The sequence below is a fragment of the Heptranchias perlo genome, chromosome 6 (assembly GCF_035084215.1).
Source record: "Heptranchias perlo isolate sHepPer1 chromosome 6, sHepPer1.hap1, whole genome shotgun sequence".
NCBI classification, from domain to species: Eukaryota; Metazoa; Chordata; class Chondrichthyes; order Hexanchiformes; family Hexanchidae; genus Heptranchias; species Heptranchias perlo.
This window is the reverse complement of record NC_090330.1, coordinates 77599637-77626502: the sequence shown is the minus strand read 5'-3', so window position 1 is coordinate 77626502 and position 26866 is coordinate 77599637. Positions and strand designations below refer to the sequence as shown.

The following is a 26866-nucleotide window of genomic DNA, read 5'->3' as shown; positions in this document are numbered from 1 at the left end:
TGACAATTGTAAACAATTTTACAACGCCAAGTTATAGTCCAACAATTTTATTTGAAATTCACAAGCTTTCGGAGGCTTCCTCCTTCCTCAGGTGAATGTGGAAATGAAATCCTCGAACCCTTCGCATTTATAAATCACAGAACAATACCTGGTGATTAGAGATAGTCTTTCCAACTGCCCGTTGCCAAGGCAATCACAATGTGCAGACAGAGAGGTGTTACCTACAAGGCCACCGAATATACAAACAACCAAAAAAAAACAGAGAGAGAGGCAGAAACATAGAAACATCCGGAAGGAAGAGAAAGACAGCAAATGACCCGTTATATTAAAAACAGATAACATTTGTTCGCTGGTGGGGTTACGTGTAGCGTGACATGAACCCAAGATCCCGGTTGAGGCCGTCCTTATGGGTGCGGAACTTGGCTATCAATTTCTGCTCGACGATTTTGCGTTGTCGTGTGTCTCGAAGGCCGCCTTGGAGTATACTTACCCGAAGGTCGGTGGCTGAATGTCCTTGACTGCTGAAGTGTTCCCCGACTGGGAGGGAACCCTCCTGTCTGGCGATTGTTGCGCGGTGTCCGTTCATCCGTTGTCGCAGCGTCTGCATGGTCTCGCCAATGTACCATGCTCTGGGGCATCCTTTCCTGCAACATACCTCATACGTTGTCTACCTCATACATTGCAGGAAAGATTGCCTTGGCAACGGGCAGTTGGAAAGACTATCTCTAATCACCAGGTATTGTTCTGTGATTTATAAATGCGAAGGGTTCGAGGATTTCATTTCCACATTCACCTGAGGAAGGAGGAAGCCTCCGAAAGCTTGTGAATTTCAAATAAAATTGTTGGACTATAACTTGGTGTTGTAAAATTGTTTACAACTATATAATCTCCAACACACTTTTTTGTCTGAATAATTTTATTTGTCCCTCCCTATTTGATATACCTGCATCAGCGTAACATGTGAAGCCTTGGTAGTGGTGAGTGTGGGTCGGAGAATTGGACCTACCCTGTAAGTGCCCTTTCTCCGACTTTCACTCACCTCCAGCATGGCTCTCTCATCAGCAGTGGAGCCTCACATAATGACCTCTTATTTGAATCATAAATGATCATTCAGACATAAACATTGATGTTATATTGTAAATTATGTCATAAATTAACAAAATAATCCATTGACTCAACTCTGTGGGTATATGGTTGGATTGTGACAGCATCCTGAAGTAAGAGGTTTAAAATAAAGTTCAGCAAACTAACTAAAATAAATTTGATCACTCCCAATAATTAACTTTTGGCTGATTGTCTTGCTGTGCCCTTGGCTGTAGGGATTCCTCCTGCTCCTCATCCTTCTCCATCACTTGCTCCATTGATAGGTCTTTATGGTAAGATGCCCCCTGATCTGCTCAGTCTGGTTGGGCCAGATGTAGCACAGCGCTGGGAAGCAGCCCTTCCCCCACTTCCAGGCACACCCTTAGCATGTCCAGTAATCTGTGCGGGTGCCAGCTATGAGGGCAGAGAAGCCCTGCGTAATGGCTCGCCACCATAGACAAGGCAGACAATGGAGCCAATCATAGATTGGAGCCCAGTGCCTCTTGGCCTCTATAATAGCAGTCACACCCAGGCTGTGCTATAGGCGCTGCTCTGGTTGTCCCAAGCTGTAGTTCTCTTAATCGGTCATCTGTGAGTGCAGAGATGTGGATTGCGGACTCCTCTGCAGTCATTTCCAGATCTTGCGGTGTGTTTATCACACTCTCTAACACATTTGTCTTTTAAATGCAGGTCCTGTGAGGTTTAATCCCTGTGCTCTGTATCTGAGCAAGGGTACGGGCCGGCCCCACCATTAGGTTCCTGTTCCTCCCCTTCCACCACTTCCTGCTCCTAATAATCATGTTCTGTGTATCATCAGCTGCAGCCTCCTCAAACAGCTGTTCAAATCTTTGGCGGGGCATGTACCCATGCTCATGCTAAGAGTGACACAGGGTGGTGTGAGGTATTGGCTTTTTGGGGGGTACTGGGGCCTGTAGCTAGTCCTTGAGGTTGCCCTACAGAAATAGAAGAACACATGTTAGAACGTTGGCTGAAAGGCACCCATGAAACAGGGCTTACATATGCACCAGGGAATCTGTGAGTGGGTGGGTTAAAGATTAAGATGAAAAGGACGATGCTAGTCCTGAGCTTCGGGGATGCCTCCAGCTTCGATCTGGATCACTCTCAAGCACCAGGACATCCAACATGGCCAATTCAAATTGACTCAATGGCCCAGAATTAGGAGACCTTCCCCCATTTCAGGTCTGCACTGTCCTGTCTTGCGCCTTCCTGTTCTGCATTGAGATGTTAGAAATTTGAGGAGTGCACAGAAGGGATAATTGCACGATCCTGTGCTCCCAGCAATGACCCATGCTCACAAGGATCAAGGGTGGCAGCATTGAGGCTACAATCTCAGGAAATCCCATGAGGTCAGCAAGAGAAAAGCTCACTGCTAGCTGGTCTAAAAGCTTCAATGCCAAGACTGTGAATTCAGCCTTTATATGACACTATTATTAGCAATCTCACTCTGCTTAGCTGATGTGGGAAATGGAAAGTGTCACATTGAGGCAGTAGGAGGCATTCTTCTGAGGCTGGGGCTAAGGTGCATGTTAGGGCAGAGTGGATGGAGCTTTACTAACTGTCCTGTACCTGACCTGGGAGTGGTTGGCACTAATGCATGGGGTCCAAGATGGAAAGTGTTCAATTCCCCAGCATGACATAATTTACTTCGATCAGCACAAAATTCACAATGAAAAGACTGAGTATACAGGTTGTCCTAATATAACACATTTATTTTCCATGCCTCTTCAGTAAATTTGCTGCAGATATGTATGACCCAGCTTGGGAGAAGAGAGGAAGAAAAACTACGGAAGAAACTTATATGAAAATGGTCAAACAATTCTTGGTTCCACTAAAAGATTATTTTAGAAGTTACTTTTAAGATGATGTTTATTTGTGTTTCTACAGTTGGCTTGCTGATTTTTGCTTTGAGAAACATGTTTCAACTTGCTTAGCATTCGACTTGTCATAAACTGGTGTCTTTACAGGGTATATTTCCTGATCAGCGTTGTTCAGGAGTGAACGTTTAGCGTGCTCTGACTGGATTTCTGTGCGCGCTATTTTTAAGCAGACATTAAATAAACAGATTAACGCTTGGCTAAATATAGCACACAAAAAGGAATGTAGGACAACTGTGTTAAGTGTTCGCTTCAAAACTTCGCCGATCAGAAAATAGACCCCTGCATTATAACCCTGGGACTCGGAATGGATATATAAAGAGTTTTATTTTACTGGGATGTTTTTGTGGAATGAAGGCTCCTTTGTGCCAAGTGTGTTCCCTTTCTTTGTTAATTAAGCAACTTTTTATTTTACTTCAAGTTTTTATTTTCTTGAATGTTGTGTGGCAAGCTTACAAATAAAGTTCAGCAATTTAAAGTGCCACAGAGTTGTTTTTTTTTCCAGTCTAAGGTGATAATGTCACTACAAGTCCCTGTGGTAGGGGAAAGAGTTCCAGGTTTGCATTGTCTGCAGAGAGCACTGCCCACCAAATGTATGTATCATGAACTTGTGACACCCTTTCCAACATTTTCCATCCATTACAATGAACAGACTGAAAATCGTAAGCAGCACACCCATGGTTTACTGATATGCGTTACCAGTGACCAAGGCTCCTCACCTGCAATTTCTATTAGCAGACTGGGTTTTCTGTGAGCCAAGTCTGTGTCTTTATTCCCTGTTGGGATTAATTCGTGTAGCCCAGATCTAACAATTAACTCTTGAATTGTAGTAAATCACTCACTGGAGAATATGTGGAATACCTATCATAATCTCCTATCACCTCAGAAGGCAGAAAATAAGACATTGTCAGGCCAATTCGTACAGGCTAAACTACCGAGTGATATTTATTTACAGATAAAATTATACATAACATTAAAAGGACAGATGGGAAACAACATAGTAGCAAAGATCTAACTTCAACTAATACTGAAAAACAGACAGCGTCAATAATTCTTGAAATTCCTCTCACCATGTTCTTAGAAACAGAGTCTTCATTATGTCATGGTTACATCATGGTCTACATGATACATTATATGAGTTAGTTTTTCAGAGTCCCTGCTCTCTACACAAAAGAAACTGGATGAATAGAGGACTGAAGATCTTGAGATGGTCCCTGAATTATAAGAGTGCCCTTTCCTTTCAAAATCAAACAATTCTTTTGTAATAATCAGACAATCAAACTGTTAAAACTGTTTTGACAACTTAGTAGACAAAATGATAATAGTTTCAAATTTCTGGGTTCCTTTGTTCCTTTCCAAGACTGGGCTTCACAACTGACCACTAGAAATTACTAATCCATCTGTCAAGCTTCATGCATTAACATTTCAAACAAGCCATATTGCTCAACAAAGTAACTTTAATTTAATTGATTTCCGAAACAAAACATTGTTACGTCTAGCCTGTCTCCCGTCCTCCTTTCTGAAACTTAGTGAAGAGAGAGCACCCTCCATTTTAAACCTAACTATATTAAAATCAAGTGAAATAAAGTCAGAGATTCCTCTATTAATTACATCCATGTTAATTTTTTTGGCTTGTTAAAGATTTGATAATCACCATTTGAAGGTGAATGTGCAATTTTGCCCAGTGCAGTTCATATTAACTATACTTGCCCTAAAGATGGTATTGAGGCTGTGGAGAGAGTGGTCAATGATCCAGCAAAGAGCAGAGCAAGAGACATTTTAACAAGTGACTCAAGTAACAAGTCAACACAGCAGCAAGGATGCATCAGAAAGTCTTACATATTGGAGAAGGAGGAAGTCATAGAAGAAAGACCACCAGGATTTGCTACCACTGCAGGCGTGTGTCCACCACAGGTGACAGAGCTACACTGCTCTCACTAAGGAGCACTGTGTGAGAAAGCAATGGATGAATTGTGCCATCTCCTGTATCCAGACCGGCAGCCAAGGAGCAAAGTCTAGTAGTGGCAAAAGTGACAATGGTAGTTGACTTTTTTTTACCATGGGCAATAGCTGGAGACTTGGCGAGGATCTGCAAGTTTGAAGATCAGCAAATTCAAAACCAAGGACTCAGGGATAGAAATAGGACAAGGCCATTCAACCTTTCAAGCCTGTTCCGCCACTTAATTAAATCATGGCTGACGTGTACCTGAACTCCATTTACCTGCCTTTGATCCATATACCTTGATACCCTGATCCAACAAAAAATTATCTATCTCAGTCTTGAAAATTTTAATTGATCCAGCATCCATAACCTTTTGGGGGAGAGAATTCCAGATTGCCACTACCCTTTATCTGAAAAAGTGCTTCCTGATTTCACTCCTAACTGGCCTTGCTCTAATTTTAATATTGTGCCCCCTTGCTCTGGATTCCCCCGTCAGAGAAAATAACTTATAGAATCATGGCATCATAGAAAGGTTACAGCACGGAAGAAGGTCATTCGGCCCATCGAGTCCGTGCCAGCTTTATGCAAGAGCAATCCAGCTAGTCCCATTCCCCCACCCTATCCCCATAGCCCTGCATTTTTTTTCCTTTTAAGTACTTATCCAGTTCCCTTATGAGAGCCATGATTGAATCGACCTCTACCACCCACTCAGGCAGTGCATTCCAGGTCCTAACCACTCCTGTGTAAAAAAGTTTTCCTGTCATCTTTGGTTCTTTTGCCAATCACCTTAAATCTATGTCCTCTGTTCTTGAACCTTCTGCCAATGGGAACAATTTTTCTCTACACTGTCTAGACCCTTCTATGTATCCACCCTATCTAATCCTTTCATAATTTTAAACACCACAATTAAATCACCCCTCAACCTTCTAATCTTAAAGGAATACAAGCCAAGTTTATGTAACCTGTCCTCTTAATTTAATCCTTTAAACCCCTATCATTCAAGCCCAGTAAATCCTTCCTGAGGTGCAGTGCCCAAAACTGAATGCAGTACTCCAGATGAGGTCTGACCAAGGCCCTGTATAATTGAAGCATCCTTTTGTATTGCAGCTCCCATGAGATAAAGATCAACATTCCATTAGCCTTTTTGATTTCTTTTTGTATCTGTGCATTTGCTTTTAGTGTAGAAAATCATTGGGGGTGGGGTCTGAAATCCCAAAATATGCCCTCAGCAAGCAAAGCTGTTTTCCATGGGTGCAAATGTGTAAAATGACGCCCATGTCCCCAATTGTCTGACCTGCACTCGCCGCTAGTGAGGCTCCGCACTCCATGCACTGCTTGGCCCTTACTCTCGCTGGAACCGTGAGAGTGAGGGCCACTGGAACTGTTTCATAGTAAACACCAAACATCTAGTCCCTTCAGATTATTTTTTTCTAAATTAAATATTGTCCTGTTTTGAAGACTGAGAATGTGCTTCGCTCTGCTTCAGTTGGCTTGAAAGTTTTAAAGTTCTAAAAGAAATTAAGCAAAGAGGCAACTAAATAGCAGCAGACAAATACTGTGGCAAAGATTTGTCAGTGGTTGATCTGGAAAAGTGAAGCTAAATGTATCAAACACCAATGTTTTATTCACATATTTATTAAAAACATTTTAATAAGATATATGTCCTGCTAAGTCTAAAGATTTGTTTTTAATGGCGATACGATTCAGTTCCTTAAAAGATGGGCCAAGCCAAGGACAATACATTAAATTACTTATGTTAAATTATACTGACGAAACAAGCAGAGTGGTAGAGGCATTTGTGTTGAAGTTAACTAGGTTACTCATTTGAACACTATTAGAGGAGAAGCATTCTGAATATTAAGTGGGAACGTGTAGCGTAAAATTATTCTATATACATAAATTACACTTTGCTAATAATTTGCATTGACTTTAAGTATCTCAAGAACGGCCATCTGGCTGAGATTATGTGGAGCGGTGTGAAGACCTGGATATTGACCTGAAATTAGCCATGCCAACTACTCCATGGTTATCGTTACAAAGCACTGGACAATTGGAATTGTTGTAATTAAACAATTGGAATGATTGTGCCTTTGTTCAACTTCATTGGTGTGACTGTGAAAGTGTCTTATAAAAGCACACTGGGAGATGAGTTTCATTAGAGATGTAGGCTACAAGTTAAACTTTGGTTTTGAGTTATACAAGAGCTCTGAAATTTTGAGACTTCATTCCTGAAGGCAGAGTTTCGCAATTTTGGGGCTCAAGTACGTAATACTGTGACTGAGTGACTTTGATATCTGTGAAAGAATTTGTTTCAGGTACATTTGAAGAAACAAGAACACAACATAATTTAATTGATCTCTTAATATGCTTGACCAACCTTATTGAATTATTTGAAGAAGTAACAGAAAGGGTAGACAAGGGTAATGCAATAGGTGTAATATATTTGGATTTTCAAAAGGCCTTTGATAAGGTACCACCGAGTCGACTCATGACTAAGGTAGAGTCAGGGGACATGTAGCAGAATGGATAGAAAGCTGGCTACGAAACAGAAAAGAGAGTAGGAATTAAAGGTAGTGACTCAGACTGGCAAAAGGTGGGAAGGGATTGGTGCTGGGATCACTGTTGTTCACCATTTACATAAACGATTTGGACTCGAGAATCAGATGTACAATTTAAAAATTTGCGGACAACACCAAATTGGTTTTGGTATGGGAAAAACTGAGTAGGATTGCAACAAAATAAAGGAAGACATTAATAAGCTTGCAGAATGGGCATGTGAATGGGCGTGTAAATGAATTTCAATATAAACAAGTGTGAGGTGGTACATTTTGATAGCAAGAATTAGGAGGCCACATACTATTTGGTAAATAAGAGTCTAAATGGAGTAGAGGAGCAGAGGGATCTGGGGGTACAGATACACAAATCACCAAAAGTAGCAATGCAGGTTAAGAAGGCCAAAAAAAAGCAAACAAAGCATTAGGGTTCATTTCTAGAATTGAAAAGCAGAAAAGCTATGTTAAGATTGTATAGAACCTTGGAGTATTGTGAATAGTTCTGGTCTCCATATTAATAAAAAGGATATAGCGGCATTGGAGAAGGTGCATAAAAGATTTACTAAGGTGATACCAGAACTGAGAGGTTATATCTATCAGGAAAGATTGAACAGGCTGAGGCTCTTTTCTCTAGAAAAGAGAAGACTGAGGGATATCCTGATAGAGGTCTTGAATAGGGTGGACGTAGAGCAGATGTTTCCATTTGCGGAGGAGAGCAGAACTAGGGACCATAAATAAAAGATAGTCACTAATAAATCCAATAGGGAATTCAGGAGAAACTTCTTTACCCAGAGAGTGGTTAGAATGTAGAACTTGCTGCCACAAGGAGGTGACTAGCATAGATGCATTTAAGGGGAAGCTAGTCAAGCACATAAGGGAGAAAGGAATAGAAGGATATGTTGATGGGGTTAGATGAAGAAGAGTGGCAGGAGGCTCGTGTGGAGCATAAACACCGGCATGGGCCTGTTGGGCGGAATGGCCTGTTTCAGTGCTGTACATTCTATGTAATTCTTATGTAATTCCATATAATACTTTTCTGCTACAGACCTAAAGCCTGATTATGCCATTAACATTCTTCATTGAGTTCTGAAATATTGAAACAAAACTTTAACATTGAGTGAAAAACTGTTAGCAAACGTTTTAAAATGCAAGTACTCTCTCTCGAATTGCAGAGTATTAATGATAAATGTTTGCTATTCTAAAAGCATAAAAAAACATAAATATTGCACAAAAAACCAACAATGTGAGATGAATCTGTATAACTACATCAATCTGAATACATCTGCATCTTCATCATTAGTTGACTTCATCCTGTGGTGATACGTGAATAGCCGCATACTTTATCGGTGGAGGAGGGGGTTTGAATGGAGGTGGTCCATTCCTGTTGGGAAGAAAATCATAATCCCAGTTATTCGCAATCAAAATTGCTAATTTCTTGTACATTAGGGAGATTTTCCTTCTCCTGTTCCTGGGGCATTGCAAATTCAAGAAAATCTGCAGTGGAATTATGCATGCCCGTAAGGTATTATTCGCTACATCCATCCAATCCAATATGCCCCAAGTGTAGCAAAAATAGGAAAATCACCCAAGGTGGACTGCGTGCCCATAAGGGACTATTCGCTGCATCCACATGATTCAATACACCCAAACGCAGGAAGAAGGAAACTGCCGCAATATGTCAAATGATAAAAGGAGCTCTGACAATGAACTGATTCACACTGTATGGAGCTCTACAACTGATAGCGAGCTCACCGTGTGAGATACTTCTCTTTATCCATTGTTTGTCTGTTTTATTGTGCTTTGCACTATATTAAGCCTTGATTCAGTGGTAGTGCTCTCACCTCTGAGTCAGATGGTCATGAGTTCAACTTCCACTTCAGAGACTTGAGCACATAATCTAGGTTGATACTTCAGTGTGGTATTGATGGAGTGCTGCACTGTCAGAGGTGTCATACTTCAGCTAAGACATTAAACCAAGGCCTTAACTACCCTCTCATGTGGACATAAAAGATCCCATGACACTATTCAAAAAAGCAGTGGAGTTCTCCCAGTGTCCTGGCCAACAGTTATCCCTCAACCAACATCATTAAAACCATATTGGCCCTGAATTTGCTGTCAAAATAGCGATGAGGCCTCCAGGTGTCTGCAGCTCGTCGGTCTGATGTAAATGAGGCCTTAAGACCCAATATTGGGTGGGCCTTGGGCCTCCCCATTTCGGCGCAGGGATTTCTAGATCATAATGTCCCCTTCATGATGTCAGCGGAACAGAATTTCATCATGTCACTAAACATAGAAACATAGGAAGATGAGTAGGCCATTCATCCCCTCAAGCCTGTTCCGCCATTCAATTAGATCATGGCTGCTCTGTATCTCAACTCCATTTATCCGCCATTGTTTCGTATTCCATAACAAAAATCTATCAATGTCAGTCTCGAAGATGTCAATTGACCCAGCATCCACAGCCCTTTAGTTCCAGTTTTCCATTGCCCTCTGTGCTCCTAATGGCCCAGCTCTAATCTTAAAATTATGCCCTCTTGTTCTGGATTCCCCCACCAAAGGAAATGGTTTCTCTGTATCTACCCTATTGAATCACTTTATCATTTTAAATATCCCGATTAGATCACCCCTGAACCTTCTAAACTCAAGGGAATACAAGCTAAATTTATTCAACCTGTCTTCATAACTTAACTCTTTAAGCCCTAGTATCATTGAGCTCTAGGAACTGGCTTCCCCCAAGTTGCCCCCAGATAGCAGTTCCAAAACATGAAAAGCGTAACAAAGAGTGACTGAAAAGCACCAACATTTGTACACAATCTGGGATTATGTGGCAATTTAATAGAATACAAGTCCAATTGTCCAGGGACAGCACAGCAGAGGTGCACTTTGCCTGCTGAGGAAGAAGTGTGCCCAAATTTCCTAGTCCCACATTTGTACCCTCCTGGCACATTTGTACCCTCCTGGCAGGGCCTTGTGCTGGGAACAGAGGGCAAAAACTGGAGTGTAGCTACAGACCTGAGAGGTCTACCACTGTGTTCCTGGCCACTGGCTCCTGGAAAGCAGCAGCCAGAAGATCCTGAGGTCCAAAGAGAAATAAATAAACAAGCCTGCTCCTCTTTAGATCTTTGAAGTGCTTCCAGGATCCCTGCAACCTTTTGATCTGTCTTCCTTGCCTCATCTGCATGCTACTGTTGGGCCTGCACCTACTGCAGACTCAGCCCTAGTACCGCCCATAAGGAAACCACAGGAATCATGTGGCAGTGTAGTGAGTGCAGAGTGCAGAGACCTGATGTAATGGATCTCCGTCCCTATTTCCTTTTCACTACGTCATGGAATTGAGTGCTTCTGCATCACAACAAAGGGGGAAATCTGCCCAAGCATCCACTTTAATGTAACTCATAATATCATCGTACTAATTGGCCACTTTGGGCACTTTTCCCTGTGACTATTCTGGAAGGAAAACAACTGGCCTTGAATCTATCAACCTCCCAAGCTGACACATCAGGCTGTCAGGAATTGTGGAATCTGGGCATGCTGCTCAACTTTGCTTTGTCACCCACATCTGCTTCATTACTGAGATTGTTTTTTCCTTTGTCTCCATCTCTCCCCGTCACCACAACTAAAACACTATTCATTGCCTTCATCATCTTCAGGCTCAGCTTCTCTAAAGCTCTCCTATCTATATCACATGGGTAATTATGCTTTCAAAATCCCTCACCCCTTGTCCTGACATGCACAAAGCCCCATCATACCCCACCTCCTGTCCACTGGCTCTTGTGAACCAGTGAGTAAACTTCAAAATCCTCGTTCTCCCTTTCAAATCTCTCATGGTCCCATCCCATCCTAGCCTTGCATCTTCTTGTGCATCCTTTGCTTTTCGAACATTGAGCTTTTCCTGAGCTAATTCTGCTTCATTATTGGTGGCTGCTTGTTCAGCCACTTCGATCTTGTCTGGTTCTCTCAACCTTGCCAAGCTCCCTTCTTGCTTTTCAAAACCTCAAAACCCATCTTTTGTCAGTGCCTTTGCCCCCACCCCTGCCCCAATCCGCTCCATTTTTCATCCATCCCTCCCATACGATGCCTATTATTTGTCCTCTGTATACTAAGCACTGCCCTATTATGAAAAAATAAATCTTCCAGATCTTCTGCACTAGTGGCCAGAAGGGATGACCAAATAGCAACTGCAGCCATTTAATATCAGAGTGCTATACGGTGCTGGGAAAGGGTGTACAGGATGCTCTTATAGACAAACTACAACTCGGACTATGCAAAATTGAGAAGTTTCTGAGAAACATAGGATTAGAATCATGTAATTGGTAGTTATGGTACTGGACTAGAGATCATTCATTCAAATCCCACCATGGCAAGTTAGGAAATTGCATTCAATAATTGTGGACAATTTGTGAGCTGACTTAAAAAAAAACGACCATGAAAGCTGCCAGATTGTTGTAAAAACTCAACTGGTTCACTAATGTCCTTCAGGGAAGGGAACCTGCACCCCCCTAGTCTATATATGTCTCCAGTCGCACACTGTGTGGTTTGACTCTTAATGCCCTCAGGATGGGAAATAAATGCAACATTGCCAGCATCACCCACATCCGAGAACAAATAAAAATAAATATGAACAAATCCCACTCTTCAGTGTTTCAAACACAAACAAAAGTGACAAGTGCCAAGTAATGACTTTTTTGATTCCTTGATGAAAGTTGCATGTTCCAGATGTGTTGGCACTTTTCCAGACATGTCGGCGTTCTCATGCATGCTCTTTTACACTGCGCCTTCTGCGTGAAATTAACGATCACTTGGCAAAGCTGGCAGCTTAATATCAATTGCATGGGCCAGAAATCGCTCCCGCAATAACGGAGGAGCTCAACAGGATTCTCAGTTTTTCGTGGTGAATTGAAGGAGCAAGTTCCCATGTTTGCACATGTGGAGTGCACCATGGAAATCTGGAACTTGCTCCTAGAGGTTCACCGGCAATATGACAGCTTCGAATTAAAGAGCCAACACACACTGCAATCAGAGAAATCATTGAAAAAGGTGCCAACTTGCTTATCTGCTCAGCTGGAAAGTAACTAATTACCCCACCAAACAGATCACCAAAAAAAATTTTAAAATTTAAAATTAAAACTTTTTTTTTACTTTTCCCTTCTGTTTCTTTAATTTAATTCAGTTATTTCTTTGGCTTTTTATCACAAAAATTTTAAATTTTTATTTACAATGACATACAGAATACTAACTTTAAATGATTGAAGTCTGCTCGCCTGCTTTAGCAATGCAGCCTGAATCTATGGGCTTTTCCAGCCGCATGGCAACTCACGCTGTTCAGAGGCTGGGTTGATAGCGCACATTTTGTTTAAAGTTCAAATTCAAGCAATTTGACGTCACAGAGCCCGCAGTAACTATTTTTGTTAATTTAATTCACAGGAGTTGCAGTGAGCATTACTTTGTTGCTCTGCGTGACTCCTGGCCCATTGTGTGGTATGACTACACTGTGTGCTACTGCAAGCCTCTTCTGGAGGAAACTATTTGATGAATGCTATAGTGAAGCTGTGATAGTGCACTACCTGAATAAGATGAAGTGAGGCAACAGAAAACTGTGTTTTTAAAGAAGAATGATTATGATGAATATTACTGAAATCACAGTACTTTATAATTATTTCAATGTAAATTACGCACTTCAATTTCCTCCTTGTGGAAGAAGCCTCACTAACAGCTATCTGTCTCTTTGCACCATCTGGTGTGAGTTTGTTTTCATCATTGTTATGGGATAGTCTATTGCAGCCTCCCAGTGGCAATGCAAAATGCGTTGAGTTTAGAATATTGCTTTATCAGGCTGATTTGCCAAACATCCTTTCCCAGTCAGAAGTGGCACTGATCAGGTATGCCTAATCGGGAAATCGGCCCTTTTGGTCCCAGTTTGGAAATGGATAGCTTCATTATTAAATCATCTCAAATCATTTTCTTAAAATATTTTTCCTAACTCTCCACAAGGTGCTGAGTCAAGGTCTCAGTGGACCCTGCTGGAGAGGCAGCCCTTCAGCATCTCATTCAAGTGTCTGTCCTTCATGTGTAAGGCTAGACAGTGAAGCTGGGATTTACTGCCGTCCTATGATTGGTCTCTCAGTGTAATGTAGGAAATGGGTTGTGGAAGTGCCCTGCCATTTTTACATCTCTTTTATGGGCAGGCTGGATGTAAATGGTGGAAATACGTCATCCAACGTATTTCCCATCATTTGCACCTGTAGCCCGCTGGACATAAAGGAGGCTGTCCATCCTTGCCATCTAGTGTTGCTATGGCAGTGGAGGGATCATTTAAATTGGGATACACAGAAATCCTGTGGCCAGGGAGGCAGATGTGGCTCTGAGGCTACCGGCAAATTCTCCAAAGCCTGCACAGCAAAACGCTGCCCCCATTCTGGCCAGACCCTACTCCCTGCTCCCGCCCATGTTAATGACCCTGAGGCCATAAGATCAGCCAGGGTCAGGGGTGTGTCTTTGTGGTGGCGGTCCTATGTTCAAGATGCACCTTAATTCTGGGAAAGTCTGGACCTCAGTGTTAGCCAGCTTTTCAACCATGGACGTTGGTAATCAGAGACAAAGCCGACTCTGTCCTCACTTGACATCCACCGACATGCACTTTCCAGGAGGAATCACTGGATTACAATCGGGAGCTGGAGACTTCAATTACTATTCCCCTCTGGTCTATATGGCTCAGTATCACACTGGACAGGACACTTATTAAAGGGGTCATTAGGAAAATACAATGTTTTATTATATATATTTAAGGGTGGTTCTTAAAATTCTGAGAGGAAATGAGGAATTAAAATAGGCAGATATCTTGGGGAGTTCCATGTCTATGTCACTACAAGAAAGAACTTATATTTATATAGCCCTCATCATCTTACATCCAATGATTTATTTCTGAAGTGCAGTCATGGTTGCTATGTAGGTAAATACAGCAGTCAGTTTCCACATAAACAGCAAATGCGATACATAGCCAGTTGATCTATTTTTTGGCCATGATGTTGAAGGGAGCAAAAGTGCCCAGCACACCAAGAGAACTCCTTGCTCTTCTTTCAAGAGTGCCATGGGATCTTTTCTATCCACCTAAATTTGCAGGGATCCAGATTAACACCTCATCTGATCTGAAAGGCAGCTTTCCCTCAGCAGCGTACTGGAGCGTCAGCCTAAACCGTGGACCCAAGTCCCAGTGTAGGGCTTGAACCCACAATTTTCTGACTCAAAAAGTGCTACCAACTGAGCTAAGCTGGATTTGGTGTCATTCTCTCAAATGTTATATTACGCTTATATTTTTTATTGTATTTATCAAATAATTGTCCAGTAATATTTTGAATAACCAGTGCTAAGCTTCTAAAAATCCACGCCTCTAAAATTACAATTGTCATGGATTCTTAATTTCAGCTGGAGTCACCATTATAGTTTAACAGCTGTCCTATCCAACATTTATCCCTCAACCAACAACACGAAAAGAGATTATTTGGCCATTTAATTGTGCGCAGATTGGCTGCCGCATTTCCCTACATTACAGCAGTGACTACATTTCAAAAGTATTTAATTGGCTGTGAATGGTTTTGGGACGTCCTGAAGGCATGAAGGGCGCTATACAAATGCAAATTCTTTCTTTATATATCAAAGTGCTCAGCTTGTTCTGTACAATCCTCCATCTACCAACTTCATAACTGCAGTGAAAGCTCAACCTTATTTTTTTGACTCAAAAATGTACACAAACTCAGAACTTCAGTGATTCTGCACAATAGAATTGTAGAGGGGGCAGTGCTGATTGTCATTCATACTGTACTTCTTACTCTGTGACCTGCAATGAGGGTGTATTTGAATTAATATCATGTGACCAGCCCAATAGTTTGTAATAAAAATGAAAAATGCTGGCAACACTCAGCAGGTCAGGCAGCATCTGTGGAGAGAGAAAGGTCAGGTTAATGTTTCAAGCCAATGGCCTTTCATCTTTTTATAGGACAACACAGTGTGCTGAGAGTTCGGTACGTGTGGAAGTTTGGTGAAGTGGGGGAAGGAGGTGCTGCTTTGCCTTGCTTTTCCTGCAGAGCGGTAGTGGACCTGAGAGCGGTGAGCGGCGGGAGAGAGCGAGACCAGAGCGGGGATAAAAACAGCGCGGAGAGAGCGAGAGTTCAGTCGGTGAGCGGCGGTAAAGAGCGAGACCAGAGCGGAGATATAAACAGCGCGGAGAGAGCGAGAGTCCAGTCGGTGAGCGGCGGTAAAGAGCGAGACCAGAGCGGGGATAAAAACAGCGCGGAGAGAGCGAGAGTTCAGTCGGTGAGCGGCGGGAGAGAGCGAGACCAGAGCGGAGATATAAACAGCGCGGAGAGAGCGAGAGTCCAGTCGGTGAGCGGCGGGAGAGAGCGAGACCAGAGCGGAGATATAAACAGCGCGGAGAGAGCGAGACCAGAGCTCACTCTGAGAGCGAGACTCTGAGACCAGCGGCAGTTCGGGGTGACGTCACCAGTCAGAAAGTGACGCGGCACAGGGGAGGCAGCTGATTGGTGAGTAGGTTCAGGTGAGTATTTCTACCATTTTACTGTAAGTAAAGTAATAAGAAAGGGAAGATCTGCAGGTTTTATAGCAGATAGTGTTTTTTTTTAGTGAACCTAGGTCCCTAGTATAGTTAACATTTTCTAATTTCAACGTAATTTAAAAGGGGTAACTCAGCTAAGGCAAGTCATGGCAGCAGACCTCGCACCCGTGATATGCTCCTCCTGCAAGATGTGGGAAGTCATGGACACTACCAGTGTCCCTGCCGACCATGTGTGCGGGAAGTGTGTCCACCTGCAGCTACTGACCGATCGTATCTCGGAGCTGGAGCTGCGGGTGGACTCACTGTGGAGCATCCGCGATGCAGAGAAACTCGTGGATAGCACGTTTAGCGAGTTGGTCACACCGCAGGTAAAGGGTATACAGGCAGGAAGTGAATGGGTGACCACCAGGAAGAGTAAGAGATGCAGGCAGGTAGTGCAGGGGTCCCCTGTGGCCATCCCCCTCTCAAACAGATATGCCACTTTGGATGCTGTTGGGGGGGATGACTTATCAGGGGAAGGCAGCAGCAGCCAACTTCCTGGCACCACGGGTAGCTCTGCTGCACAGGCTGGGAGGAAAAAGAGTGGCAGAGCTATAGTGATAGGGGACTCAATTGTAAGGGGAATAGACAGGCGTTTCTGCGGCCGCAACCGAGACTCCAGGATGGTGTGTTGCCTCCCTGGTGCAAGGATCAAGGATGTCTCGGAGCGGCTACAGAACATTTTGGAGGGGGAGGGCGAACAGCCAGCTGTCGTGGTGCACATAGGCACTAACGATATAGGTAAAAAAGGGGATGAGGTCCTAAAAGCAGAATATAGGGAGTTAGGAGGTAAATTAAAAAATAGGACCTCAAAGGTAGTAATCTCAGGATTGCTGCCAGTGCCACGTGCTAGTCAGAGTAGAAATAGGAGGATATTTCAAATGAATACGTGGCTAGAGGAATGGTGCAAGGGGGAGGGATTCAAATTCCTGGGACACTGGAAACGGTTCTGGGGGAGGTGGGACCAGTACAAACCGGATGGTCTGCACCTGGGCAGGGCCGGGACCGCTGTCCTAGGAGGAGTGTTTGCTAGTGCTGTTGGGGAGGGTTTAAACTAAAGTGGCAGGGGGTTGGGAACCTGAGCAGGGAGAGAGAGGAAAGCGTAACAGGAAGGGACAGAAGGTATGGAGTAATAGGTAAAGTGTTAAAAATGGAAAAAGCAGGAACTAAGCGTCACAAAACAGATTTGAAAGTTCTTTATCTGAATGCACGTAGCATTCGTAATAAAATGGACGAGTTAACGGCACAAATAACTACGTATGGGTATGATCTTGTGGCCATTACAGAAACATGGCTGCAGGGTGACAACGACTGGGAATTAAATATGCCAGGGTATTTAACAATCAGGAAGGACAGGCAGGAAGGAAGGGGAGGTGGGGTGGCTATGTTAATAAAGGAAGGAATCACTGTAATACAGAGAAATTATATTGGGACAAAGCATCAAGATAATGAAACAGTTTGGGTGGAGATAAGGAATAATAAGGGAAAAAAAACATTAGTGGGCGTAGTATATAGGCCTCCTAATAGTTGCAACTCTGCTGGAAGAAGTATTAATCAGGAAATAGTTGGGGCATGTAATAAGGGAACAGCCATAATTATGGGGGATTTTAATTATCATATTAACTGGACAAATCAAATTGGGCAGAGCAGCCTTGAGGACGAGTTCATTGAGTGCATCAGGGATGGATTTCTTGAGCAGTATGTAACTGATCCTACAAGGGAGCAGGCAACCTTGGACCTGGTCCTGTGTAATGAGTCAGGATTAATTAATAATGTCCTAGTTAAGGATCCCCTTGGAACGAGCGACCACAACATGGTTGAATTCCATATCCAATTAGAGGGTGAGAAGGTTGATTCTCAAACAAGCGTACTGAGCTTGAATAAAGGAGACTCTGATGGTATGAGAGCGGAATTGATTAAAGTGGACTGGGAAAATAGATTAAAGGGTAAGACGGTACATGAGCAGTGGTGTTCATTTAGGGAGTTATTTTACAACTTTCAAAATAAATATATTCCACTGAGGAAAAAAGGGTGTAAAAGAAATGACAGCCATCCGTGGCTAAGTAAAGAAATCAAGGATAGTATCCGACTAAAAACAAGGACATATAAGGTAGCCAAACTTAGTGGGAGGATAGAAGATTGGGAATTCTTCAAAAGACAGCAAAAAGTAACTAAAGGATTGATTAAGAAAGGGAAGTTAGATTATGAAAAGAAATTAGCAAAAAATATAAAAACAGATAGCAAGAGTTTCTATAGTTATATAAAAAGAAAAAGGGTGGCTAAGGCAAACAAAGGTCCCTTAGAGGATGAGACCGGGAAATTAATGGTGGGAAACATGGAGATGGCAAAAATGCTGAACAAATATTTTGTTTCAGTCTTTACAGTAGAGGACACTAAGAATATCCCAACACTGGACAAACAGGGGACTCTCGGGGGGGAGGAGCTAAATACGATTAAAATCACTCAGGAGATGGTACTCAGTAAAATAATGGGACTCAAGGCGGATAAATCCCCTGGACCTGATGGCTTCCATCCTAGGGTCTTGAGGGAAGTGGCAGTAGGGATTGTGGATGCTTTGGTGATAGTTTTCCAAAATTCCCTGGACTCAGGAGAGGTCCCGGCAGATTGGAAAACTGCTAATGTAACACCGTTATTTAAAAAGGGTAGTAGGCAGAAGGCTGGAAATTATAGGCCAGTTAGCTTAACATCTGTGGTGGGTAAAATTTTGGAGTCTATTATTAAGGAGACAGTAACGGAACATTTAGATAAGCATAATTTAATCGGACAAAGTCAGCATGGCTTTATGAAGGGGAAGTCATGTCTGACAAATTTGCTTGAGTTCTTCGAGGATATAACGTATAGGGTGGATAAAGGGGAACCAGTGGACGTAGTGTATTTAGACTTCCAGAAGGCATTCGACAAGGTGCCACATAAAAGATTATTACTTAAGATAAAAAATCACGGGATTGGGGGTAATATTCTGGCATGGGTGGAGGATTGGTTATCGAACAGGAAGCAGAGAGTTGGGATAAATGGTTCATTTTCGGACTGGCAACCAGTAACCAGTGGTGTTCCACAGGGGTCGGTGCTGGGTCCCCAACTCTTTACAATCTATATTAACGATTTGGAGGAGGGGACCGAGTGCAACATATCAAAATTTGCAGATGATACAAAGATGGGAGGGAAAGTAGAGAGTGAGGAGGACATAAAAAACCTGCAAGGGGATATAGACAGGCTGGGTGAGTGGGCGGAGATTTGGCAGATGCAATATAATATTGGAAAATGTGAGGTTATGCACTTTGGCAGGAAAAATCAGAGAGCAAGTTATTTTCTTAATGGCGAGAGACTGGAAAGTACTGCAGTACAAAGGGATCTGGGGGTCCTCGTGCAAGAAAATCAAAAAGTTGGTATGCAGGTGCAGCAGGTGATCAAGAAAGCCAACGGAATGTTGGCTTTTATTGCTAGGGGGATAGAATATAAAAACAAGGAGGTATTGCTGCAGTTATATAAGGTATTGGTGAGACCGCACCTGGAATACTGCATACAGTTTTGGTCTCCATACTTAAGAAAAGACATACTTGCTCTCGAGGCAGTACAAAGAAGGTTCACTCGGTTAATCCCGGGGATGAGGGGGCGGACATATGAGGAGAGGTTGAGTAGATTGGGACTCTACTCATTGGAGTTCAGAAGAATGAGAGGCGATCTTATTGAAACATATAAGATTGTGAAGGGTCTTGATCGGGTGGATGCAGTAAGGATGTTCCCAAAGATGGGTGAAACTAGAACTAGGGGGCATAATCTTAGAATAAGGGGCTGCTCTTTCAAAACTGAGATGAGGAGAAACTTCTTCACTCAGAGGGTGGTAGGTCTGTGGAATTTGCTGCCCCAGGAAGCTGTGGAAGCTACATCATTAGATAAATTTAAAACAAAAATAGACAGTTTCCTAGAAGTAAAGGGAATTAGGGGTTATGGGGAGCGGGCAGGAAATTGGACATGAAGCTGAGTTCGGATCGGTCAATGCCCTGTGGGTGGCGAAGAGGGCCCAGGGGCTATGTGGCCGGGTCCTGCTCCGACTTCTTGTGTTCTTTAGATTTGTGGTTGGGATCAGATCAGCCATGATCTTGTTGAATGGCGGAGCAGGCTCGAGGGGCCGATTGGCCTACTCCTGCTCCAATTTCTTATGTTCTTATGTTCTTATGTTCTTTGTTCCAATCCTACTCAGGACCCCTCTTCTTCCGATACATAAATGACTGTTCTCGCCCTGAGCTTGAGAATTTCATTAATTTTGCTTCTAACTTCTACCCCTCTCTTACCTTCATGTGGTCCATCTCTGACTCTTCTCTTTTCTTCCTTGATTTCTCTACCTCTGGGGATTGACTGTCCACCAATATCTACTACAAACCCAATGACTCCCACATCTAAGGGCTCTGATGAAAGGTCATTGACCTGAAATGTTATCCCTACCTTCCTCTCACCACAGATGCTGCCTAACCTGTTGAGTGTTTCCAGCATTTTCTGTTTTTATTTCAAATTTACAGCATTTGCAGCATTTTGCTTTCTGCCAATAGTTTGTAAACATGTTGATCAAAATTTAAATTGCATTAATATAAAATCGACAAAAAGATACTTACAGTTTCTTCCTGACCTGCCAGTATCTGATGAGATAAGATAATAGAGCAGTACAGATCACCAAGATCAGGATCACAGTTACCACCACTGCCACTGAAACAGTGCCTTCAGGCTCTGCAGAATACACAGTAACAAAATGATAAATAAGGTCCCAAACATGGGGGTTAATTCTATAGTCCGCAATGCTGAAGCTTCACCGAGTGTCAGCACAAATTGGAAATTTGAGCAGGCACTACACAGACTTGAAAAATGACCCCTTCGTATCAAATCTAACAGTGGTGAATTTCAGTGTCACAATGAGGTTACGACAGGAGATCAGGCGAATCTTGTAGAAATTCAGGGCCAATGTACAATACCGATAAAAAAAGCAACAGGAATTAAGAGTTTGGGGGAAAATACTTCATTGATGAGTCAGGCTTGCATAACTTATAGCTACTCAGTGCTTTCACTTTCATTAACCCACCAAACCCATAGAGTAGATATTACAAATTTGTGCTCCCAGAGCAGAGCTTCATGTGACAGGAATATATTTCAGACATTCAGGCACAAGGACCGCAGCTGTTCAAGAAAAAGGCCTACCACCACCTTCTCAGGGTGAGTACGGATGGGCTATAAATGCAGCCTTGCCAGCATTACTCACATACCCAAAGAAAATTTTAAAAAAGCTCCCTGTGATATTCCATCCATTACTATGGGCACGCTGACCTCTGTGCTCAAATTCCCGGTATGCATCCCATCATATGGAACAATATGGTAGCAGTGCCAATTCGGAAAAATTATCGTAAGTAAAGTACCAATTTTCAGTAAAATTGAACTAGTCAACATCTATACATAGGATAAACCAAAAGGGAATAGTCAATAGGATGCAAAACCTCCAATCAGGTGTGAATTATGTTTCGGGATTTATCAAGGAAAATTGTACTGTAGGAATGGTAGTTCTAATTGTGGGGGTTGGCTGAATTTCCACGAAACACTCCTGAGCAGATGTACAAATAATATAATTGCACCCCATTCATTTACTAAACATGATGTTATTTCTATCACACCACTTTCTGTCATGACAATCCCAACAGAAATAAATCACACCCAACTGAAGGCCCGAAGGGTGAAATTGGTATTCGGCCATGGGGAAAATGGGCGGCAACGAATCGGCAGCCCTTTTTATATTGCGTCAGATTTTCTATTCCATTGAATTTAATGGTAAAGGAAATCGCTTGTTCTGTAAAATGGTCTGCCGATTCACAATCACCTATTTTGTGCTACTGGGGAAGACCAATTTCTCCCCCCTTGTCTTTTAACTGCAGAATTATGCAAATCTTACAAGTTCAATAAAATTCGTTGTTGTTATATTTTAGAAGATTAAAAAATGCAAAGGTGGGAGGTATAGTTGCATTCCATATTGGCACCAAAGCACAACATTGTGCCGTTTATGGGATGCAGGATTGATTCCTACTTGAGAAAAGAAAATTGGGCCAGGTGTAAAACGGGCTGTCGATTTGCTATTGCCCATTTTATGCAATTGCCAAAGACCAATTTCACTCCCAGGGAGTCTCTGCATCCAAATCAAGAATGGATGAATTGAAGATTAAGGCATTGGGGCAAAGATGGTTTCCATCCCATCATCAGTGCACAAAGTAATGAAAAAAAAAATTGTCTAGGCATAGCTACACAATCTGCTATCAAACTTCACTTGAACCAGTACAATGTTGAATCAAAATTGATAGGACTCTGTAAGGAACTTGATACTGGACTATTTGTGCACTTGATAGAATTTATATAAAACTTATATTAATTAAAAATTATGTAAAGTTAAAAATGATCCCTCTTGTGTAACAATAAGCTCCCAGCTTTCCGCTCCAGGTATGGTAATAAGCACAGGAGATCATCTAAAGAGTCTAAAAGGATAAAAAGTAGTCTACCATGGAAAAATAATTTATCAGCTACAAAGCTTCTCAGGATATTTGATATTATTTTTAAAAGAAACACAGTTAAATAGTTTTTGATTGTCTTAACATTCCAGCATATTTCCCTAGCAAATGCAAATCACAGACTGCACAAAATAAAGATCTTCTCTGTTATGTTCGGACTGATTCCACTGTCTCTGAGTTACAGGATTTGAATATGTGGAAAATAAATAATTCCATCTTATGAGCAATAGATGCTTCATCTAAAGGAGGCCTGTCTTTTACTAGAGGTTACTGCTCTGCATTTATTGGACTGAAGGATAGTGTCATTGTACCTCCTCATTTCACTAAGTAAAGCTAAGCAAAAGTCATATGAAGCCAAATAAAATCCTTACCTACGCCCATTAAGTAATATTTACCCTTGTTAGCCTTGGTATTGCCAATGGTATTTGTCCTGTTCAAATAATTTATTGTTATGTACGATTTGGTTTTGTTGATTGGTATTTCAGTATTTTCCATGGATGATTCAGTGCTGTTGGATGGTCCAAAGCTAATCGATGACTCAATAGTGGTAGACATTCCCTCAATGGTGATTGATGGTCCAGGACTGTTGGACGGTGCAATGTTGATAGATGGCCCAAAGGTAGTAGATGATTGAATGTTGGTGGGCAATCCAGCACTGGTGGATAGTCCAGTGATGGTAGAATCTCCCAGGATAGTGGATGAATCAGTGCCGATTGATAGCGCAATCCTAGTAGTCAAATCAGTGCTGATATATGATTCAGTGCCTGAAGGGGATAGTTTCCAGTATTAATTATTGATCTGCATACTAAATGTAGATACATCATCAGAAGCACAATTTAAAATATATCCAGAACCATACAGCAAATTAATGAGATTGGGATAAACTAGAGAAATTGGAACGAATCTTCAGTGAGGCAGGACTTCTGCCCTCCACCAAGATTCACCCCTGACCCCAGCCAAGTTTTTGGACTCAAGCTCATTTCTATACTTTTGGCTGATTCCCTGGACTCCATTGGGGAGTCTGCCTGTAGTTGAGAGGGCAGAGATTGGCGGTGGCCTCCTCAGAAACCTGCAACTGTATCGTGATGCCGACAGATTCAGTGCTGCCCATTGTGAATGAAATTGTTTTTGAATTTGTTGCTAAGCCTATGCATGTGATAGCTCACTGATTGATTAATAGATTTTTGGGACATTTAAATCTTAAAGAGCACTGCCTATGGCAATGTTGGATGCCAGGGACGAACTATGGTTCAACAGACCATACATAAGATGGCATATTTCCATTATTTGCATTTATAAATGAGCAGGCATGTAATCAGCTGCTCGTGCCTCTCAATGGGAACTGGGAGGGGAAAGAATGGAATCGGTCCCCTACCCTTTTCTCTGCCGGAATGTTCTCAAAACTGTCACTGGGTACAAAGTGGTGAAACTGTCCAAACTCTGAATTGTTATGACTCATCGTGACAAACAAGTAGACCCATAAAAAATTTTACTTTCAGAGGAAAGAAAATGAAGCAGAAACAACAAAATTTTTTCCCCAACTGTCCAATTTGTTGTAGATTCAGAAGTGAATGCAGTCAGCCTTGTAGATACATCATATCGATCTAACCAAAGGAAGAAAACAATCGAAATCATTGAATCAAAGCAGTTTCTGTTAAAAGTGTGTAGGTGAAAGGAGTTACTATCATTTGTGTTATAATTATAGTTTATGAGCTTACTTCAAATATTTTTTTTCTTGTGTCAATTACAAAAGTTTATTTCCATAGGCAAGCCCATGCTCCTTATGAGCCAAAAAAGACCTTATGCACAAAGTAATTTGGGATAACATGCCCTGGGTGAACATTGAACTATTTTTATTGTGACCAGATGACCCATAGGGATTCTAATACACCAGAAGATGGATAATATCGGCCATGTAGACAGTTTTCATAACTGGCTAAACAAGCAACCATATATAATCATAAATAAAATTTCTTACAGCAGCAGGTAGAGGGACATAATATGATATGTTTTATTTTCTGTTTTCATTACAGCAGCTTGAGGTTTAAAATCAGGTTTGCTTAAAGAAATAACCCACTCTTGGAGCTGACCATTTCATTACTGCAGCATATCCAGTCTCAGCTGGGATGTGACCAGTTGGCTTTTATATGTTAATGCTGGTTAATTGCAAAGCTATTAAGTTTGACATCACCAGAATACTTTCAGATGGCTTTCATAATAGCTTTGTTCCGTGAATGGCCAATATCATAGAATTAAAGAATCATAGAATAGTTAAAGGAAGTCGGTGAGCACATTGCGGATGCCCTAACTATAATCTTTCAAAGTTCTCTAGATTCAGGAACTGTCCCTCGAGATTGGAAAATTGCACATATCACTCCGCTTTTTAAGAAAGGAGAGAGAGGGAAACCGGGGAATTATAGACCAGTTAGCCTAACATCTGTTGTGGGGAAAATGCTGGAGTCTATAATTAAGGATAGGGTGACTGAACACCTCGAGAATTTTCATGAATCAGAGAGAGCCAGCATGGATTTGTGAAAGGTAGGTTGTGCCTGACAAACCTGATTGAATTTTTTGAAGAGGTGACTAAAGTAGTGGACAGGGGAATGTCAATGGATGTTATTTATATGGACTTCCAGAAGGCATTTGAAAAGGTCCCACATAAGAGACTGTTAGCTAAGATAGAAGCCCATGGAATTGAGGGAAAAGTACGGACTTGGTTAGGAAGTTGGCTGAGTGAAAGGCGACAGAAAGTAGGGATAATGGGAAGGTACTCACATTGGCAGGATGTGACTAGTGGAGTCCTGCAGGGATCTATCTTGGGGCTTCAATTATTCACAATATTTATTAACGACTTAGATGAAGGCATAGAAAGTCTCATATCTAAGTTTGCCGATGACACAACGATTGGTGTGATGTGGAGATGCCGGTGATGGACTGGGGTTGACAATTGTAAACAATTTTACAACACCAAGTTGGACTATAACTTGGTGTTGTAAAATTGTTTACAAAGATTGGTGGCATTGTAAGCAGTGTAGATGAAAACATAAAATTACAAAGCGATATTGATAGATTAGAGAATGGGCAAAACTGTGGCAAATGGAATTCAATGTAGACAAATGTGAGGTCATCCACTTTGGATCAAAAAAGGATAGAACTTTCTAAATGGTAAAAAGTTAAAAATAGTGGATGTCCAAAGGGACTTAGGGGTTCAGGTACATAGATCATTGAAGTGTCATGAACAGGTGCAGAAAATAATCGAGAAGGCAAATGGAATGTTGGCCTTTATATCTAGAGGACTGGAGTACAAGGGGGCAGAAGTTATGCTGCAGCTATACAAAACCCTGGTTAGACCGCACCTGGAGTACTATGAGCAATTCTGGGCACCGCACCTTCGGAAGGACACGGAGGGAGTGCAGCGTAGGTTTACTAGAATGATACCCGGACTTCAAGGGTTAAGTTACGAGGAGAGATTACACAAATTGGGGTTGTATTCTCTGGAGTTTCGAAGGTTAAGGGGTGATCTGATCGAAGTTTATAAGATATTAAGGGAAACAGATAGGGTGGATAGAGAGAAACTATTTCCGCTGGTTGGGGATTGTAGGAGTAGGGGGCACAGTCTAAAAATTAGAGCCAGACCTTGCAGGAGCGAGATTAGAAAACATTTCTACACACAAAGGGTTGTAGAAGTTTGGAACTATCTGAGATAGATAGCTTTTTGGCAACCAAAGGTATTAAGAAATATGGGCCAAAGGCAGGTATATGGAGTTAGATCACAGATCAGCCATGATCTTATCAAATGGCAGAGCAGGCACGAGGGGCTGAATGGCCTACTCCTGTTCCTATGTTCCTATATTAGAGTTCTTTGAGGCAGTATATTTGCATTCGAGGCGATTCAGAGAAGGTTCACTAGATTGATTCTGGGTATGGAAGGGTTTTCTTACGAGGAAAGATTGAACAGGTTGGGCCTATACTTACTGGAGTTTAGAAGAATGAGAGGAGATCTTATTGAAACATATAAGATTCTGAGGGGGCTTCATAGGGTTAATGATGAGAGGATGTTTCCCCTCATAGGGGAATCTAGAACTAGGGGGCATAGTCTCAGAATAAGGGGTTGCCCATTTAAGATGGAAATGAAGAGAAATTTCTCCTCTCAGAGGGTTGTGAACTTTTGGAATTCTTTGCCCCAAAGAGCGGTGGAGGCTGAGTCATTGAATATATTCAAGGCTGAG

General features: G+C 42.0%; 1 protein-coding gene across 1 annotated transcript in view; it reads right to left on the bottom strand.

Annotated features, from left to right (window-relative positions):
• Window positions 1–3905: 3905 nt before the first annotated feature.
• The window catches only part of LOC137323068 (T-cell surface protein tactile-like), a 166899-nt gene continuing 143938 nt past the window's right edge, over window positions 3906–26866 (bottom strand). The window contains exons 10-12 of the mRNA XM_067986469.1: window positions 23033–23401; window positions 20712–20823; window positions 3906–8853 (exon numbers count right to left, since the gene is read on the bottom strand). Of these exons, the coding sequence (XP_067842570.1) occupies window positions 8769–8853; window positions 20712–20823; window positions 23033–23401 (566 nt within the window). The 3' untranslated portion in view covers window positions 3906–8768. The remainder of the gene's footprint in view (window positions 8854–20711; window positions 20824–23032; window positions 23402–26866) is intronic.